Source organism: Delphinus delphis, chromosome 15 (genome assembly GCF_949987515.2).
Source record: "Delphinus delphis chromosome 15, mDelDel1.2, whole genome shotgun sequence".
Classification (NCBI taxonomy): Eukaryota; Metazoa; Chordata; class Mammalia; order Artiodactyla; family Delphinidae; genus Delphinus; species Delphinus delphis.
Genome location: NC_082697.1, coordinates 23,504,941 through 23,524,631, shown reverse-complemented (window position 1 = coordinate 23,524,631; position 19,691 = coordinate 23,504,941). Strand labels below are relative to the sequence as shown.

At 46.2% G+C, this 19,691-nt stretch overlaps 1 protein-coding gene across 1 annotated transcript in view; it reads right to left on the bottom strand.

Moving 5' to 3' along the window:
• Window positions 1-389: 389 nt before the first annotated feature.
• The window catches only part of UQCC1 (ubiquinol-cytochrome c reductase complex assembly factor 1), an 89,601-nt gene continuing 70,299 nt past the window's right edge, over window positions 390-19,691 (bottom strand). The window contains exons 8-10 of the mRNA XM_060030917.1: window positions 10,150-10,227; window positions 3,871-3,984; window positions 390-1,000 (exon numbers count right to left, since the gene is read on the bottom strand). Of these exons, the coding sequence (XP_059886900.1) occupies window positions 866-1,000; window positions 3,871-3,984; window positions 10,150-10,227 (327 nt within the window). The 3' untranslated portion in view covers window positions 390-865. The remainder of the gene's footprint in view (window positions 1,001-3,870; window positions 3,985-10,149; window positions 10,228-19,691) is intronic.

The following is a 19,691-nucleotide window of genomic DNA, read 5'->3' as shown; positions in this document are numbered from 1 at the left end:
GTGTTCTCCTCTTCTCCCCTTCTCCCCAGTACCTCGTATAAGGGGGAGCCAAGAGAGGAAAAGGCAGCATGTTCCTCACCCAGTTCAATGGGAGTGTGTGTGACAAAGGGACCTTCCTCTTGAGGCCTCTTTCCAAATGACTCAGGATGTGACAAGCCCCCTGGCCATAGAGGCCTCCTGGGTCCCCAAGGTCGTGGCCTGGAAGGCTGTACCTTGGCCAGAACAGTGACATCTCCATGAGCTGGAAGCAGAAGCAGCAGCAGAGACCCCCCTGAGCCTCTCCGCCTCCCTGTCTCTAACTGAGCTGGGCAGTGCTCCTCAGCTCGTGGCATCCACCATCCCAGGTAAGTTTCTAAAAGACCCAGGAATAAAGAGCCATGGCAGAGAGAAGTCTCTGTTTCTTTTAATGGCCAACTCAACCCCACAGCTCAACGCCGGAGGACAGAGCGTGGTTACCCGTCTCGACTCAGAAGCATTACAAACTGCTCCTAGGCCACAGTGGGCCCTTGCGGGGGGAGGGGGTGTCCCCTTTCTAACCTACCCCCATTCCCTTCTGTGGCCTTTGGGAAAAGCTGTCAATCGCATGTTTCCTAGAGGGGACCTGGGGAGTGTGGGCAGGGGAGCTCTTTCTCAGGGCTTCTCTTGAGGGAGAGGACACCTTAGAAGGGCTAAGGGTTCTCCCAGCACCGTACCCCACCCAATCAGACTCCTGGGCGTACTAAGAGGAAAATCAACACAAATGGGGCCAGGTATTTGACAGATGCTTTTCAAAGGTCAGTTCAGGCCACTTCCTGGGCCAAACAGCCACCTCTCTTCTGGCAGTTCCTCAGAGCTAGTTGGCCAGCTGTTTGGAGGGACCAGCCCATCAAAGACCCTCGTCGTTGTAAGTTGGGGAATGGGGCTTCAGGATGCTCTGAGGATTCTTCTCCACTAGAGGGCGCCAGCTCACCTCCCCTGTCAGAAGCAGATCCTCACCGTTCATGGAGTCCAGGTACTGTATCTGCAATCAGAAGAACAGGAAACAGGAAAGGGACAAGGGCAGGATGGACGTGAGATGGCACAAGGAACCAGCCTCCCAAAGGAGAGAACGGGGCGGGGGCACGAGGGGCTACTGACCATCCCAGCTCCCAAGCCTGAGGCGGGTGGGGGCAGGGGGGCACGGGTAGTGGTCTCTGATCTCCCGGATTATTTCATTTAAGGGGGTTCGAAGAAACAAGTCACTAAGGAAGCTTTCTCAGGCTTTAGGGAATTCCCCATTGTGCCTCTGAATGGACAAATGTCTGACACACAAGCCCTGACTTTGTGGACCAGAACTGTGTGTCTGATTGCCCATTCAGGGTAGCGATGTTACCCAAGGTGAGCCAATTCCCTTCTCTGAGATTTAAGTTCCCTTGTCTGAGAAAGGGGCCCATAATAGTAACGTGTACCTCACAGGATGAAGGACACTGCTAGTCACTGGAACTTAAAAAAAAAATGTGTATGCTTCTACTGTCCTCTAGTGGGCCCTGACCCCATGGTTAGTGGGCCCCAGCTTCACCCCTCTAGGATGACTGAGGGAGTTTATCCCCCTGAACAATGCGGAGAGGGGACACCTGTGATGGAGAACAGGAGCAGCGCAGGGAGGTGTGGTCGGGCAGTTTTGCAAGAGGCAGGTGCTCTAACAAGTGGCAAGTCTTAGGCGATAAAGGCCACCTCTGGGAAGATTCCCAGGCTTCTGCTGGTAAGGAGATGAATAAGGACAAATGCTTTCAAGTGCACAGGCAAACTCTAGGGCGAGAGCTGGATCAGAGCAGGAGTCAGCACTGGATTCAGAAAGATGAGGCTCCATTTGAGGGTAAGAAGGCAACTGGGGGGAAAGGAGAGGTGGCAGGAGTCCAAAGTCCTCATCTTAGGCCTTGCATCGACTCCCTCTTCCAAGAATTCCTTCACTTCCGCTGCTTTGTTTTTAGGCTGCAGACCCTCACACTCACCCCCAGTCTCTTACACACACCTCAGGTCTGGATTTCCACATGTCTCCAGTGCAAGGAGGTCAACTGACCTGTTATCTCATCTAAAAGCCACTCCTCTTTCCAATTACTCCATTTCTGTCCTTAATGCCACCACTATGCCCATCTCCTGGGTTGAAAATCTCAGCATGATCTCTGACTGGGCCTCAGGCCATCTACCAGACCAACTGGCATCATGGCCCAGGACTAGCCTCCTGGCCTTCCCCGATCCACTCGCTCAGACTTAGTCCCTCCTTTCTTTAGCCTTTCATAGACTCTGCTCCTGCCTGTATACATTGCAGACTGACTTACTCCAGGGTTAGCCTTGTGCCTGACTGGCTTCCTTGCCAAATCATGAGCTGGATCCTTGAGGGCAGGACTGGGTCTTACTAATTTCTGCTTTCTCAACAGAGAGGCTGGTAGAATAGGTGCTCAAAAGGTTTGCTGACAGAACTGGGTCCCCATCAGAGCTCGCTGCTTCCCTAAGAGCTCCATCACTGTTTTCCTAGTGCCTGCCTCTCACTGGGGCAATCTGGGCCTTCTTATTGGTGTGGCAGCCCCTTCCTTCAGGGCCTTCAGAGAGGTCCCAGCTGTGCCCTTGTTGTGGCCCCTGGCACAAGCCCACCGCGGCAGATGGAAAAGTTGGGCTCGTCTCTCAGAAAACACAGCATTTGCTCTGCCAGTTGCTACTCCTGTCTGAGGGCGAGTCGAGTCAACAGTGTGAGTCTCAGAATTCTCTGTGGGTGGGGTCCTCTGGCCACAGTGCCTTCTTCCCGGATCTGGCAGATTTGAAGAACGGTCAAACAGCAGTCCTGGCTTCTGGGGTTCTCTACCCTCTGAAGAGCCTTAGTATGTAGTTTTCCAGTAATCAACCAGCTGGGCCTGCTGGCCCTGTCTTCTCCTTGGAGCCAGAGCCTGGCCTTCCCTCTCCTGGCCGTTGGAGGCCTGAAGGCCGTGACACAGGTGAATAAGAGAATAACTGTGAGGTGAGGCCCCTTTGGCTCCAGGGGCCAGGCCCGTGAAGCAAAGGTGTGACTCATGGGACAGCCTGAGCTGATGAGCGGTCTGGAGCAGCTGAGGCCTCTAGTGGCTGCATGAATCACCCAGCTGGGGGCTCTAGACCAGCTGCACAGCCTGACTCACTGGGAGACCCTGGGAAAGCCTACATGTGCCTCTTCCCTGCCACTCAGCTCTCCCTCATCTATAATGTATGGATTTCCCATCAGTACAGGATCCGGGGGCAGAGAGCACAGGAGTGAATTCTTCCTGGGCTCGAGGAAAACTATGTAGTTAAGCAGTCCTCACCCTGGAGCTTTCTCTTAGAAGCTTTCGTGTCAGGGAGCCCTGGGCAGCCAGAGGGGTGAGGAATGAACCAGGCGAACTCTGCTTGATGACAGATAGCACCCAGTGGGAAGAGGCTTACAGGATGTTGTGGAATGCTGCCTGGAGCCCAATCCTGTTGGAAGCCAGGAGCTGGAAACATGAATCCTGGGGCTCAGAGTGGGTACCTAAGGGGAGCTTTACTGCACCCCATGCTGCTATCTTACAGGAGGACTGTGTGTGCCCAGGATCAGTACGGCACTGCGCACACAGCAGACAGTCGAACGTGCAGTGAACGAGAGGCAACAGGTTTATAAAAGCAGCAGACTTCTCGGTGCCCTTTATTCTTCTATTCCTACTCCCTGACCCCTGACCTGGCTCATGGCTGGATCCACAGAAGGTGTTCTTGATCGGTGCCCACTGCTGACATGATCTGGTCAGAATTCCCTCAGACTGGACTCTGGGAACTCAACCTCTCATGATCCTCTGAAAGTCCAACATCCACAGACCTCAGGAAGGACCTGTTGTCCAGGAGGCTCTGGAGGGGAGGGAAAGGACTGCTCACCTGTTTCCTCACATACTCCACCAACAATTCAAGTTGTCGAGGGTCTTCACATTTCTGGTTAAAGAAGGTTCTCCAGAGGGCAGCAGCCAGCCCACGATCATCTGAAAGGACCCCCTAGAATACACAGCACAACTGTTCTTCTGGGGCATACGGCAGAGCCAGGATACAAAAGCTGGGGATACTGTGAACACGCTAGCAACACAAAATCAGCTCAGAGGGACCTTACAGATACCATGAGAGAGGAATGGGGCAGCTACTTGGTAGAGCTTGGAAGGGGTCTTCAGAGAGCATCTGGTCTGACCCCTTCATTTTATACAGGAGAAGAACATGGGACCCAGGGGGGCCAAGTGACTGGCTAATAAGGTTGATACAAAGATGGGGCACATGTCTGATGGACCCTCCTAGGCCACAACTCCCTCTACAGCCTGCCTAGGCCCAGGCAACACCTGAGAGGCAGAGAAGAGAGATGGGAGCAGCAGTGGTTCCACTGCCGTCCACAAGGAATGGGCGTGGAGTACTGTGAGTATATATTTCTTCCCAAGAACAGAGGTGAGTGTAGGTTGCACCTTCTCCCCTGGTCCAAGGACACACATCTGCAAGGCAGCTAGCTCTTTAGCAATGAGAGCCAGGTACCTTGGCCTCACTGTCACCCAGCTCTGGGCTGGCTATGGCTGGCCCAGCCTCTCCCTAAGCAGAGGAACAGGCTGCTCGGCAGGATAGCCATAGGCCCCAGGGGAATGCTCAGAGCCTGTGTGTGCCTAATGTCGGCCGTCCTGGCACAGAGGAGAGAGAGCTCTGTTGGGAAGCCCAAATATCACAGAGACCTTCATCCTGGACTAGGGCCATTTTCTAACTTGGAGCTCTGAGGAGGGAGAGAGGAGGGTCTTGCTTCCTGGGCAAGGGTGACTAAAGGGAAAGGCCCTGAGAAGTTGCTCTGTCCAGGTGCCAAGGTAGTGTACGGAACCAGACAAAGTGCTGACTGGGGCTTGGAAGTCAGCTAGAAGATGGGATCAAGTCCTGGCCCTGCCAGTACCAAGCTCAGAGACGGTGGGCAATTTAATAAAGCTGAGTCTTGACCTTCTCATCTATTAAACAGAGACTAAAATGCCTGCCCTACTTACAGCACCTTTGAATGATAAGAGATAACACACAGGTGTTTTGCTAAGTGCACTATGCTAGGTACAAAGATTAGGAGCTTGTTTTGGCATGCAGCTGTGAATACAGTTGAAACAACAGTGAGATCTGGGGATCGGACCACCTGAGTTCAAATGGCAGCTCGGTCACTTGATAGCTATGTGGCCTTTGGAAAGCCACTAGCCCTTCCTGAGCCTCAGTTTCTCACAACCTAAACAAGCAAACTAAAACCTATCCCACAGAGTTGTGAGAAGAGACAATGGCCATGAAAGGCTGTGTAAGTGATAAATCATTACACAAAGAGCCAGGATCACTTATTCGATGTCATGCTGTGGTCTGGCCCCCGAGGCACTGCAATACATGAGGTCTGGCTTTAGGCCTGCTGCCAGGAAGGGCCATGTCCAGTATGGGGTACTGACAATTTGGTGGAAAAACTGTCCACCTGTCCCAAATGCCCCCTGCTAAACACCCCTACAATTCCAAGAGACTGTCCTGGCACAATGGCTGAGTCGGGAAAACCAGCTTCTTCTGGCAGATGGGGACAGGAGCCAAGGACAAGCTCAGGCACATCACTGTTCTCCAAGCTATTTGCTAACACAACAGCCTGCCTGTGTCTGAAGTGCCCTGGGCACATGCCGCAGTGCTGCTGGCAGCGACTCACATACGCTACACGAGAGGGAACACGAGTGGGAGCGAGTGTTATAAGGACTTAGAAAATAAGCCCAGAGCACAGGACAGCAAAAGCCCCGGGAGCCACGGCCTGCTGCAAACAGGCAGCCTTGGCGATGGGTTAGATGGCTGGGAAGGGCCAAGTCCATAATCAGTCAGAAGGAAAAGGATGACTCAGAACTCAGATTAACAATGATAGCAACCTGACTGTTCCAGACTGTCAGGGCTCCTTCACACACCTGGCTCTGATGGCGAGGTATGCCAGGAAGAACAGATGCTATTACCCTCATTGGAAAGGTAAGTACACTGAGGCTTAGAGCTTCTCTAGCTAATTGGTGGTAGATTTGGAACCAGAATGCACTGGTGAGGTCAAGGGATGATGCTGACTGGCTCTAGTCAGGATGCGGTACCTGGCACAGAGTGGGAGTGCAACACAAATGGCTGAATAAATCAACGAACCCAACTTCTGCCTTCTTTCCACCACACTTCTAGTAAGTCAGTGAAAACAAACTGGTCTGAGAGAGGAAGTGGGAAAGAAAAAGGGGTGCCTAGGAGGCAAAAATTAGTTTGCATAGCAATTTTCCCACAATCTACTGGGATGCTTACTTGTTTTCCCTCACGATACAAAAAAAGCATCCTTCAGGAAATTGAGACACCTAGATCTAGAGTAACTGAGAGGCAGCCAAAGGGACTGTCCTGGCCCCGGAGGACCCTGGTTATAGTTAAGAGTTTAAAGTGGTGGAGCCTCACTCAGTGAGGGCTGATCTGACACCACTACGTGCTTAGCACGATGGTAAGAACACAGAGTCACAGTGATACGGTCACAGCTCACAAGCAGCTTGCCATCTAGTTGAAGGGACAAAGCTAGAGCACATCAAACAGCAGCACAGAATTAAATCCTGGAGAATGAACAAATGCTAATCTGTACAGGAGACTCTGAGGAATAGTCAAGACATGGTTGGTTCCTCAATCTTCAGTCTTAGCGTCTATGAAAACTCCTCAGAGACCTTCCCAGTCCACACTAAGTACACCCACCCCATTATTCTCTATCACTGTGCTCTATTTGTAATTAGATATTTATTTGCTTGTTTACTTATTTACCGCCTGTCTCTCCATTAAGAGATAAGCTCTGGTAGGAAAGAATCAGACCATGTTTGTTTTATTTACCAGCATATCCCCAGTGCATCACACATGGTAGGCACTTAATAAATACCTGTTAAATGGATGGATGGATATTGAAATTCAGGGTGAAAAAACACAGACCTAGAGAGGTCAGGGAAAGCTCTGTGGAGAAGGGGGCCTTAAGAATGGAGACTATTTGGAGAGCTACAGGACATTCTAAGCAAGAGAGAATAATATTAGTTCACTGAACATTTACAGAGAGAATGCCTACCAAGTGTGAGACCCTGAAATCCTCAGGTTCAAAGCTGACAGCCTCAGCTACTGCCCCCCACACCTGGTTGTCCAGGACAGCCTCAATCAGACACGGCATATCTGTGGAGCAGTGAGGCAAATGGTCTCACTCAGAAAGAAGGCTACACACTGGAGGGCCATGGGAGATAAAGGTGGACAGGACATGTCACAAATGGGGACAGTTCACAGAAGGCCTGCAAGTTCCATGGAGGAATTTGGACCTAATGTAGTAGAAAACAGGAAGGTTCCAGAAGTGTTCAGCGTTGGGGCACAATCCAAGCAAGATTCTAGGAACAGGGTGCTGTAGAGCAGCACTTGTCCAATCGAACTTCCTGTGATGATGGAAACAATCTACAGCTGCACTGCCCAACACAGTAGCCACTACTAGCCCCAAACAAGTACTGAGCACCTGAAACGTAACCCGTGTGACTGAAGAACTGCATTTTCAATTTTAATGAATTTAAATCAAAACAGCCACATGTGGCTAGTACTGGAAAGCACAGCTCTAGAACGTTGTGACTCCCAGTGTGGCCTGCAGAATGGCTGCACATCCCCTACAGCTCGTGGGCCACGCAGAATCGCAGGCCTCACCTCAGACCTGCTGGGTCAGAATCTGAATTTTACCTAGGACTCCAGATGATCGGCATGCACACTAAAATATAAGAAAAGCTGTTCCAGAATTATACCTATAAATTACCTGGGGAACTTCTAAAACTACAGATGCCCACCTACAGTTAAATCCAGAACTTCTGAGGGACAGGGCCCAAATAATGGTATTTCTAAAGTGTCCCAGGTAATTAGTCTATTTCCCAAACTTTCCCACTCTGAAAAGTCACCTGGTGTGCTTGTTGAAACACCAGGCCCCACTCCCACTGAACTGGAATATATATATATATATATTTTTTTTTTTTTTGCGGTACGTGGGCCTCTCACTGTTGTGGCCTCTCCCGTTGCGGAGCACAGGCTCCGGACGTGCAGGCCCAGCGGCCACGGCTCACGGGCCTAGCCGCTCCACGGCATGTGGGATCTTCCCGGACCGGGGCACGAACCCGTGTCCCCTGCATCGGCAGGCGGACTCTCAACCACTGCGCCACCAGGGAAGCCCTGAATTGGAATATTTAGTGCAGTTCTCAATAATTAGACTTTAAAAGCACCCCAGGTGACTCTTGCACTCAAGCATGTTTCTAAGATGGCTCTCCAAGATGGATTTGGCATGGGGGGACAGAACATCTTTATTAATGTGGGTAAAAGGAAACAACTGAGCCATCTGCAATAAAGACCACAAACAACTGTTAAGAGAAAGAAAATTATATTTCTTCAATTCTAAGCCTCATTCTTTTATATACTGTAAGGTTTCTGAAATCAGAATGTATCTAATTTAACAACTGATGCATAGATTTAAGCAGTGTTTCTCAATTCCCACCCCACAAAGCTCATATTGAATTAATGATGTATGCAGTATGCAGTCTTAATTGCTCTCTTATAACTGAGGATATTTAGTAGACTGGGAATTGGGAAACCTCAATTTTAACTAGTCCTATGACCCTAAGCAAATCATTTAACTTAATTTTTTTGTAAGCTCATGTCCTGGCTTTAATTATTATCTACAGGCTGATAACATTTCCTCCAGCCTGAACTCTAGTTTCTTACTTTCATCCTTTATGCATTTCTTCCCTTCTTCACTCTTCACCTGCCATGTGCCAAGCCCCATGCCAGGCAACAGAAATACAGAGTAGACACTGTAACTACACAGGAGAAATCCTCACCCAGTGGGGTGACAGTTAATGCTAATGCAGCAAGTGCTGTGGAGCCCAGGAAGGGCAGAAGGCCTTGGGCCTGGGGGGGAAGTTCTTGGGCCTGTGTCCCAGAAGGGGTGATGCTTGCATTAAATCTGCAGGTAACCACAAAATGAATAGAAAAGCACATGGTTTGTTAAAAAGATGAGGTATGATGAATCCTGGTGGTATGCATACAGGTTCATTACACCATTCTTTTGCCTTTTCCATGTGTCTGAAATTTCTATAACAGTTGAGGAGAAAAAGATGAGAGAGATGCTACAACATGGATGAATCTTGAAGACATTATGCTAAGTGAAATAAGCCGATCAGAAAAGAACAAAAACTGTACGACTCCATTTACATGAGGTACTTAGAGTAGTCAAAACCATAGAGACAGAAAGCAGAAGAGTGGTTCCTAGGGGCTGGTGCAGGGGAGAGAATAGGAGAATAGTATTTAACGGGTACAGAGTTTCAATTTGGGAAGATCAGGAAAAGTCCTGGAGATGGATGGTGGTGATGGCTGCTCAACAATGTGAATGTACTTAATGCCACTAAAATGTACACTTAAAAATGGTAAATTTTATGTTATGTAAATTTTACAATAAAAAATGAGATAGATCTAAATGTTCTCATGCAGAAGGATACCCAAGATATATTGCTCAGTGAAAAAAGCAAGTTGCAGAATAGTAGTATATGCAGTGTAACTTACATTTGCATGAAGAAAATAAATACATAGGTGCTTGTGTGTGCACAGGTAACACTTGTAAGGACACCCAATAAACTATTAAGAAAGTTTTCCTCTGGGACAGAGAATTGGGCAGGAGAGGAAAGGGCCCCTTTATTTTTTATTTCAACCGTTTATGCACAGTTTTATGTATTTTTCAAATGAGTATGTATTGCTTTTATAATTAAACCAAAAAAGAAGTGTGTGATTTGACCATGATGTTGATGTGTGCATGTCTTCCTCTCTCTGGACGCATCTGGGGCTGAGACTGTGACTGATTTGCCTTTGTCCCGCCATCCAGCACTCCACAGGCACTCAATAAATGCCAACTAGTTGAATGATCTGACCATATTACCTAGTGCTTTCTTTCTCAAGTGCTAGGCAAACTGCTGGGCACACTCATTCTAGTTGCTGAGTCAGTGAAGGTGAGGAAACAGTAAAATACTAAGCCATAATGGCAGGCAGTGATGGTGGCCCCTGAAGCTTCTCTCAGAGGCTCTCATCAAATGCCTTTGTTGGGGGAGGCCACTGTTCTGCCTAAGGCTTGGTAAATAAGCTTACCTCATCATATCCCAAGATTGCCACATAGAAATTATTTGTCATAAGCATCATGTTCTTCTTCAGGATATAGGAATTAACCTACAGAAACAAAATGGCAAAAACAAAAGTATGAAAGAAAGGAAAAACCCAAAAAGTATGATTTTTGGCTCTTAACTTAGCAGAACAGAGAAAGAGGGCCCCTAACAGGTCAAACTGCCAGTCCATCCTCATTTCCCTGATCTGTCAGGATTCTCCCCAATTTGACAGCTTCTTTTAGATGCTGGTCCCAAATTATACAAAGCAGTAACTCAGTTTTATGAACTGAGCCCCAACTACGCGTCGGGCTTTGTGCTAGATACTATGAACACAAATTAAAAGAAACGTTTCTTGACTGGAGGAGCACACAGTCTAGTAAACACAGACATGTAGAAAATAATCACACTGCAACGTACTGCCTCAAATTCTATCCCAAAGGTGGTGAGTGATAAATACATTTTAGTATAATGGTCTCCACTTGGTGGGGCTGGGAAGAATTCTCTAGGAGGTAATGTTTAAGTGGACCTCAGAGGAGGAGGAATCTGACAAGAGAGGGTTGCGGGGAGGAAAGAGGACATTCTAGACACAGGGAATAAGCTGTACAAAGTGCAGGGGCAGGAAAGAAAATGGGGAGTGCCAGGGAGGGTGAATGGGCAGGAACACTGGAAATGGGAAATTATGGACATCATCTCCTCTGTCACCGGGGCTCAGAGAGGCAGATATGCTATAGTCATGCTTTTAAAGACACAGAAAACTGAGACTCAAACAGGTGAAGTGACTTGCTCTAGATCCCACAGAAAATTAGTGATAAATCCTCCAGGTCAGTCTGAATTCAAAGTCCATGTGCCTGACATTCCATCAGGTTCCTGCCTGCAAGAAGATAATTTTACTTTGGATAATAAATCAAATACTGAATGATTTCATCCTGTTGTTCATAACTGGTCTCTGAAGGAGGGCAGAAAGGAGTAGTGAAAGGATCTGGATTTAGTCAGAAAACTGGGTTCAAGTCATAATTCTGCTGTATACATAGGACGTGATCTTGGGCAAGTCAAGTAACCACTCTATGTCCTTGTCTTTTTTTTTTTTTTTTTTTGTGGTATGCGGGCCTGTCACTGTTGTGGCCTCTCCTGTTGCGGACCACAGGCTCTGGCCGCACAGGCTCAGCGGCCATGGCTCATGGGCCCAGCCGCTCCACGGCATGTGGGATCTTCCCGGACCGGGGGCACGAACCCGTGTCCCCTGCATCGGCAGGCGGACCCTCAACCACTGCGCCACCAGGAAAGCCCTGTCCTCGTCTTTTAAATGCCCTATACAGAGAGCTGGTTTGTAGAGCAAATGAATTAGCATGTACTTCATTCACTCATTCATTCATTCACTCCACAATGTACACTGAAAGCCTTGGTAAGCTGCAAAGTGCTCTGCAAATGCAAGGAATTATGAGTAATACCTTCTGGTTTGTTTATATAAAACTAAAACCAGCTCCAATACTTTATAGTCATGGACAATTTTCAAAAAGGGAAAGAGAACTGTGAAGCTCAAGACTGGAAAATGTGAGATTGGATGCAGCTGTTTATGAAATCCATGACCTTTCCCACCCCACCTTCACCCTAGGCCAAAATAGCCATCCATCCTCTGTGTTCCCAGAGCTTTCTGTCTACACTTCTCCTGGGGGCACAACACACTTTAGAGTTGTTTTTGTACCTGCCTCTCCCACTAGTTTGTGAGCTGCTCAAAGGTCCTCTAAGAAACTCTGTCTGATGAATCTCAGCACGCCTGACACCTAGGCCAGGGCCTGGCCAGAGCAGGGTTTAAGACTGGCATGCTGATGACTGAATCCTCACAAGGCCTGAGTACCACACATAGTGTGTTCTATCCAATAATATCCTTTTGTTTGTTTCCTCTTTTTTACTGCTGAGTACCTTCCATGTTTCTGAAATTTCAGAACTGCCAAACTTCTTACTGCACCATCTTTCAGAATGGGCTAAGGTAAAAGAAGAATCAAGGAACAAGCCAGAGCTAGAGTTAATTCCTTCTGTAATGAGAGGATGGGACTACAACCCAGATCTGTTGATGCCCATCTTGAGGCTCTCCCTACTCCCATACTAGTCGTTCTCCTAACTGTGCAAGAAGAACCAGAGCCACAAAAGGACAATGTCAGAGAAGTCAAGCACAAAGGCAGCATCTCTCAGAGGTAAGCGTTCACTGAACCTGCTCAGCAGAGCTGGCTTATGTGTTGCATCAAGCCAGTAAGCTTTAGAGCTGGAAAGGCCCTCAGATATCACCTAGCTCATCCCTTTGAGGAAATGGTAAACTGAGACCCAAAAGGGGAAGGGACTTGTTCTGCAGGTCACAAGAACCTGGTTTCTGGATGAACGCTTTCCCTATTTCACCATCTGCAGGGCATTTCCAGAGATCACCAACACATTAATCTGCAAATTTCAATTCCAGCTTTCCAACAAGGCTCGTTTACATACAAACATACTTTCTCCTCTTGGGATGCACCTGCATTCTGGCTGGCTACTGCCCAGAAAGAATGGAGAGCAGGAGTAGAATTCCTTATTAGCAAGGATCCTCTGCCTCCTGGTCCTATATTCTAACTCCAGTGACCTATAAGCTGCCTCTCCCCCTCACCTCTAGCTAAGAGATGGCAAGCTGCCACAGCTAGAAATGGTTTTCAGATATCATCACCCAGGCTGGATTAGATCATGAAAAGGGCCCTTCCTGGAAGAGGGTGGAAGCTCCATCAGTGCAGACACATGATCTGTAGGCAACAGGTGAGGGTAAGTGAGAGCAGCTTCCTGAACTACTGGACTCGCCCTGAAGGGCCCTTCTAGCCAGCCCAGCAGCCAAGGGGAGCTGGATATTCCCTCTGGTGAACCTCTGTTGGGATCTTATTCCCTCACTTAAGCTTTTGTTTGCTGGTGCGCAGGTTCTGTGTCCTCACTGCCAGATAATTCCATATGGAGCACCCTGCCCATGAATACATAGATGGACAAACCGGATGAGAAACTCTCCCCGGTTAGCATTGGGTTGTTCTCTTATTAAACTCTTATCCTTTCCATAATGCTTTTCTTTTTATTAAAAAACCATATATAAGGGGCTTCCCTGGTGGCGCAGTGGTTAAGAGTCTGCCTGCCAACGCAGGGGACACGGGTTTGAGCCCTGGTCCAGGAAGATCCCACATGCCGCAGAGCAACTAAGCCCATGTGCCACAACTACTGAGCCTGTGCTCTAGAGCCCGCAAGCCACAACTACTGAGCCCGTGTGCCACAACTACCGAGCCCGTGTGCCACAACTACCGAAGCCTGCGTACCTAGAGCCTGTGCTCCGCAACAAGAGAAGCCATCACAATGAGAAGCCCTCGCACCGCAACGAAGAGTAGCCCCCACTCACCGCCAACTAGAGAAAGCCCATGCACAGCAACAAAGACCCAACGCAGCCATAAATTAATTAATTTAAAAAATCTATTCAAAACAAAACAAAACCCATACATATAGCACCACCACAAGGAAAAGTTTCCTTGTATATCAGTTACTCATATTTTCCCATTTATTTAAGCTATTAAAATTCATGCAGATATTTATAAGCCATCAGGATTTAGTGACTGGTATTACTGAATGTTTAATAATAAACTAAACAGAAGAAATCAGAGGGTTAAATGATGACTGCAATTCCTGTAATGACTTAATTAAATTTTTATTGAGTACATAAACTATGATGTCATTTCTAGCCAACCATGGGTCTGCTTTCCTAGCATGTCACAGGGTGGGAGCACTCAATAGGAGGCGAGGCTAAACGAGCAGCAAGTCTCGGCCGAAATGGGGAGGGGAGCAAGGCTCATGTGGCACACTCAATAAATTATCCGTTCATTTTTAAACAAAGTCCACAAGTTATAATATATTTGCCATGCACTTTTTATGACATAATAAAAATGTTACCTTAAGGATTACTTAACACATACTACAGATGTTATAGCAGAAGCAGGCACCAGGGGCAAAGGAAACAAACATGAGCAGGCCAGGGACAGGTCCTGGAGATTACATCCCAGGGGGACCAGCACAGTATATTGAAAAGGGAATGCAAAAATGGTCAGGGAGTGGGGCACACAAGAGTTCAGGGTTACTAATCAGCAGATTAATGAATGAGACAACCAACGGGGAACACAAGTAAAGCAATAATGAATCTTGCAAGGCACATGTTTAACTAATGTAGTATTCTCAAGGAGGAATATTTGCTTTAAAGAGATGCCAGTTCATTTGAGGCCAATCCGCTGCCCTCTTTCCCCTTTTCCCTGTTGCTGCTCTTAAAGACATTTACGTGACTGCTTAACAGAGGAACCAGATTATGTGGACGGAGGGTCTGACGGAGGATCAAGTTTAAACTCCTCTGTGAGCTCCGTGAGGTTTTTCGTGATCTGTTCTTGGTCATCTTTCCTGCCTCACCTCCTCCCACCTCCCCACTTTTATCTCACCCTCAGTCAGAGTAAACTATGTGCAATTTCCACAAACATGTCATGCGCTCTTATAGCTCTCAAGCACACTGCTGCCAGGAATCCCTCTCCCTTCTTTATCCACTGGGATGCTAACTCCTTCTTAACCTCTAAGACATAACTTACAAATTATATCTTCTGAAAAGCCTCCTCTCTCCCCAGTCTACAAAAGTGTCTCAGAAACAGTTCCCATAATTCACTGTTTACCATGTGCCAAGAACTATGCTAAGAGCTTTATACATATGAGCTCACTTAATCCTTCCCAGTGACTCTCTGAGATAGGTGCTATTACTGTCCCCACTTTAGAGAAGAGGAAAGTGGTGTTTGGGAAGGTTAAGGTTATACAGCTAGGAAATAGTGGGTCAAGATTAGAATACAGAGCAGTTCAATTCCATTGCTTATCTATGTTGGAACAAACACCATAAATAATGTGGCTGCCCTTTCATATGCCCTATACCTCAGGTTACCTGTAGAGGCTGGGCGAATGCTACCACGGTCTTGGGTAAACACAATGCAGATACTCCTGATCACAATGGTCGCTAGAGATGGGCTACGAGATGGGTGATCAGTGGCCAATTACTAATACGTCATACATTTCTAGCATAAGCTAAGCCCCACTCCTGGGTAAACTGGAGGGAAAAAAGTATAATTATGGTGTAGGAGGGGAGAATGGAAGAAGGTTGGTATGGGTAACACAAGAACTGATGAGAATGAAGATAAGAATAAACTTTAAGGCTACTGAGGCAAAGCTGCTAACAGGGCTAATAAGGATTTGTTGCAATGAGTGAATGATAAAGCGTGCCTAGAGTTGCTGACTGAAGCATAAGGAATGTATCAAATTCACCATAAGGCTACAATGCAGCACAAAAGATGGCAGGTCAGGTTTTAGTTGTCTTTCTAGGGGTTAGTAATGACATCAGCAACACTCTGCAATGTCAACACCATGGGCTACACAGTCACTGCATGGCAATAAACTAGTGTGCACTGAACATCAGCCAGTCTATTTTTTTTTTTTTGCGGTACGCGGGCCTGTCACTGTTGTGGCCTCTCCCATTGCGGACCACAGGCTCCGGACGCGCAGGCTCAGCGGCCATGGCTCACGGGCCTAGCCGCTCCGCGGCATGTGGGATCTTCCTGGACTGGGGCATGAACCCGTATCCCCTGCATCGGCAGGCGAACTCTCAACCACTGCGCCACCAGGGAAGCCCCAGCCAGTCTATTTAAGTTTAATGTTAGAAATGAGCTCACTGTGCAATATTATATGAAATACACAGAAACGGGTGGAAGTAGACAGAAAGAGAGAAGGGCACATGGAGAGACCAAATACACGTGTGCATGTAACTCACTCGCATTATGACTAAAAGATCTACTGAGGCTCTCTCAGCAATGATCACAAAATACAAGAAATAAAACTCTGTGTGTGCGTGTGTGTGCATTTGGTAGGTCCAGAGAAAACTGTGTTAGTACCAAGAAGAAAGAAAAGGAAAAATAATAAAATATGAAAAGATGGACAATTTCTTTTCCTTTTTTTAGAAAATGATGTGAACATATGAGTATAGCATGTTCCAGCTGTGATGAAAAGCCAACCTAAACAAGGCATGAGATAATCCTTACATCTCATTTTAATAAATCACTTCAAACTTTTAATGCACCAGAGAGGCTTGCTACATTGAAATGCCTTTAAAAATACTCTTCCTTATTAGTTATTTATTTATTTATGTGTTTTGAAAGTCCCAGTTTTATTGCTTGGGATCTGAATATTCAAGATCTGCATAGCTTGATAAGGTCCTGAAAAACAAGGTACATGGTTGTTACTTTCTCAACCTTAATTTCTAAATGGTTACAAAGCACAGGAGCCTTTTCCTCAGGCTTGGAAAATAGCAAAACAAGAGATGGCTGTCCTTGGAAATTACAGTCATTTACCCTCTTAATAAGGCATTCAAACATATCAGTAAGCCTGTAATCACCTTGAAAAGAAGCTGATGAGGTACATTAAGGTCCTGGGAAAATCAAACTATCATGCCAAGTTCATTTTCTTCCATGCCAAGACATACACCTAAGAGGGAGATAGCTCTAATCTACTCTGATTTCCGAAGTTTTTGATTGTATCCCACAGGACAAGTCTCATGCGCTGTTGTCCCAATTCTATAAACAAGGAAACAGAAGCTCGAAAATGCTAAGTTATTTGCCCCAAAGTCACACCCTGCTTGTGTGCTAGCAGTGTTGGAATTTTTATCTCCGCTGGTACCTAAATCTAGTGTCTTCTCTACACTGTCACACCTTTCTGCTTCTGATAAGTCATATCAGAAATGGAGAATCACATAAGCAAAAATTGCTAATTTCAGTATGATGGAAAACAAAAGTAAAATGGAAATGACCCTGAAGTGTTGAAAAATCATCCTAGAAACTGAGATGAGATTCAACAAGGTCAGATGCACAGTAGCATGTCTAGGCCAAAATAAATAAATAAGTAACAGGATGAAGGAAGGGTCTGACTATGTGGTCATAATTAAGACCTAGAGCAAATCCCTGATCATGAGCTGATAAATGAGAAATGTGAAAAGGTAATCATAATTGAATACATCAAAAGAAATGCAATATACAAAGCTCAGAAAGTTTTCCTTCCTCTATTATTGTAATAGTCAAGAGTCTTTGTTTTAGCTACAGTACTTAATAAACATGAAGAAACCAGAAGAATTTCAATGAAGAATGTCAGACTGGAATGATCACATTGGGTTGGCACTGGTCACAAGCCAGGACAGTCGACTCTATGGCCAACAGAAACACCCAGAGGCCGTTCCATGGGTTGGCCTGTTTGCTTACATCATCAGCCTCAATGGATCAGTAGATCTTGCAAGTATTCTGATACTGTCTAAGGTGAAAATCACTCACTCTCTCAGCATCCCCTCCTTATAGAGCCTTCCTACTCCTCTCCAACTCCATATGAGTTAGTAGGCTGCTGATCCTAGAACCATGTCCCTTCATCACAGAGAGGGGCCCAGAGTCCAAGCTAATCTAATGAGACTTGTTTCTGACTAGAAACATCCAAAGATAAAAGACAGCTAAAATTGGATCATCCCAAAGAGATTACTAAATTCCTATTACTAACACTAGGATCCCTGAGCTTCCTTGTATCTTTCCTTCCTGAGGCCTGCTGTTAAACTCTCCTTTCCATTCTGTGAGCTTTAGCTAGCCCCCAATGAACTCCTTTGTTTGCTTAAATTAGCTGCAGTCTCTGTTGCTTGCAATCAATGGATATACTGTCATTCATCAACTCAATAAAACCTCTCCATAATAATAACATTAGCTAACAATTAACATTTGTTGAATGCCTACCATGTGCCAGAAACTATATTAAAAACTTTATATGTGTTATCTCTTTAATTTTCACAATAATCCTAAAAAGGGGGTGTTACTGTCATTTTATAGAAAAGGAATCACTCCGTTTTCTGTGAAGTCTTTCAAGCTCCCAAAGCTTACTGCTTTCTCCTTCACATGGTTTTTAATATTTCCACCAGGAAGATGCACTGTATTATTTTAATAATCTGTTTACAGGTTGCCCCCCCTCACTGTATTACAGCGTGAGCTCCTTGAGGGCAAAGATGGCACACTGCTCAGCACATGTCTGTAGAATGAATCGATATAATATTCCCTGTCATAATTACCTCTTGTATTGATGCCCACGTACTTTTTACAAATTTTAAGAAAGCTCCCTGAATACAAGAATTTGGTAAGGGGTTGAGCAACTTTGTATACATGCTGCTACTGTTTTCATGGTTTTCAAACACAACTCTGCTCTAGCCAGAAGAGGTTCAACTCCTGTCCTTTCAGTATGTTTTCACATGGCCTCTGAAACTCCACACCTCTCTCAAAGCAATCTCTTACACTGAAAAAAGTTTCAAGACCACTTCTAGTTCCACTACTACCATCTAATAGAGTTCTAGATTTGGAGGCAAAATACATACACATGGGAATTCCCTGGTGGTCCAGTGGTTAGGACTCTATGCTCTCACTGCGGAGGGCCCAGGTTCAATCCCTGGTCAGGGAACTAAGATCCCACAAGCCACATGGTGCAGCCAAAAAAAAAAAAAAAAAAAATTAAAAAACAAACAAACAAGAACCCAAAATACATACACAAGCAGTTTCAAGTAAAAAGGAGACTTTATGACTGAAGAGAGAAGGAACTTCATGATTGCCAGGGTAAGAAAACACGAAGTGGGCAATTGGCTTTTCCTCTCTCATTAGTCACTCTAACAAGATAATAGCCACTTAACTCTCTGATGTGAACAGATCAAACATTAACAGACCTTTGATCCCTGCCTGCTCTATAACAAGTACTATGGAAGAATAATTAGGAAACTAAGAAGTGCTTTTCTGCTTATATTTCCAAGTTTAAGAAAGGACTTATGCCCTGCAAACAAGTGCCAATGCATGAAAGTTTTGATCAGGATTTGGTTTTCTGTCGTTAAATACAAGATTTGGAAAGTGAAAACAGTCTAACTTATTAATGGTCACCAATGGTCAATAAGCAAATTAGAACCCAATTAGCAAGACAATTATCTGAAGCATAAGCAAAGGATAATTCCATTCACATCCACTAGGATGGCTAAAATTTTAAAAAGAAAAAAGAGGTCTTCCCTGATGGCGCAGTGGTTGAGAGTCTGCCTGCTGATGCAGGGGACACGGGTTCATGCCCCGGTCTGGGAAGATCCCACATGCCGTGGAGCGACTGGGCCCGTGGGCCATGGACGCTGAGCCTGCGTGTCCGGAGCCTGTGCTCCGCAACGAGAGAGCCCACAACAGTGAGAGGCCCGTGTATCGCAAAAAAAAAAAAGAAAAGAAAAGAAAAATAACAAGCACTGATGAGAATGTAGAAAAACTGGAACCTTCATGCACTGCTGGTGGGAATGGAAAATGGTACAGCCACTAGGGAAAACAGTTTGGTGATTTCTCAAAAGGTTAAACATAGAACTACCTTATGACCCAGTAATTCCACTCCTAAGTATATATCCAAAAGAATTGAAAGCTGAGACTGGAA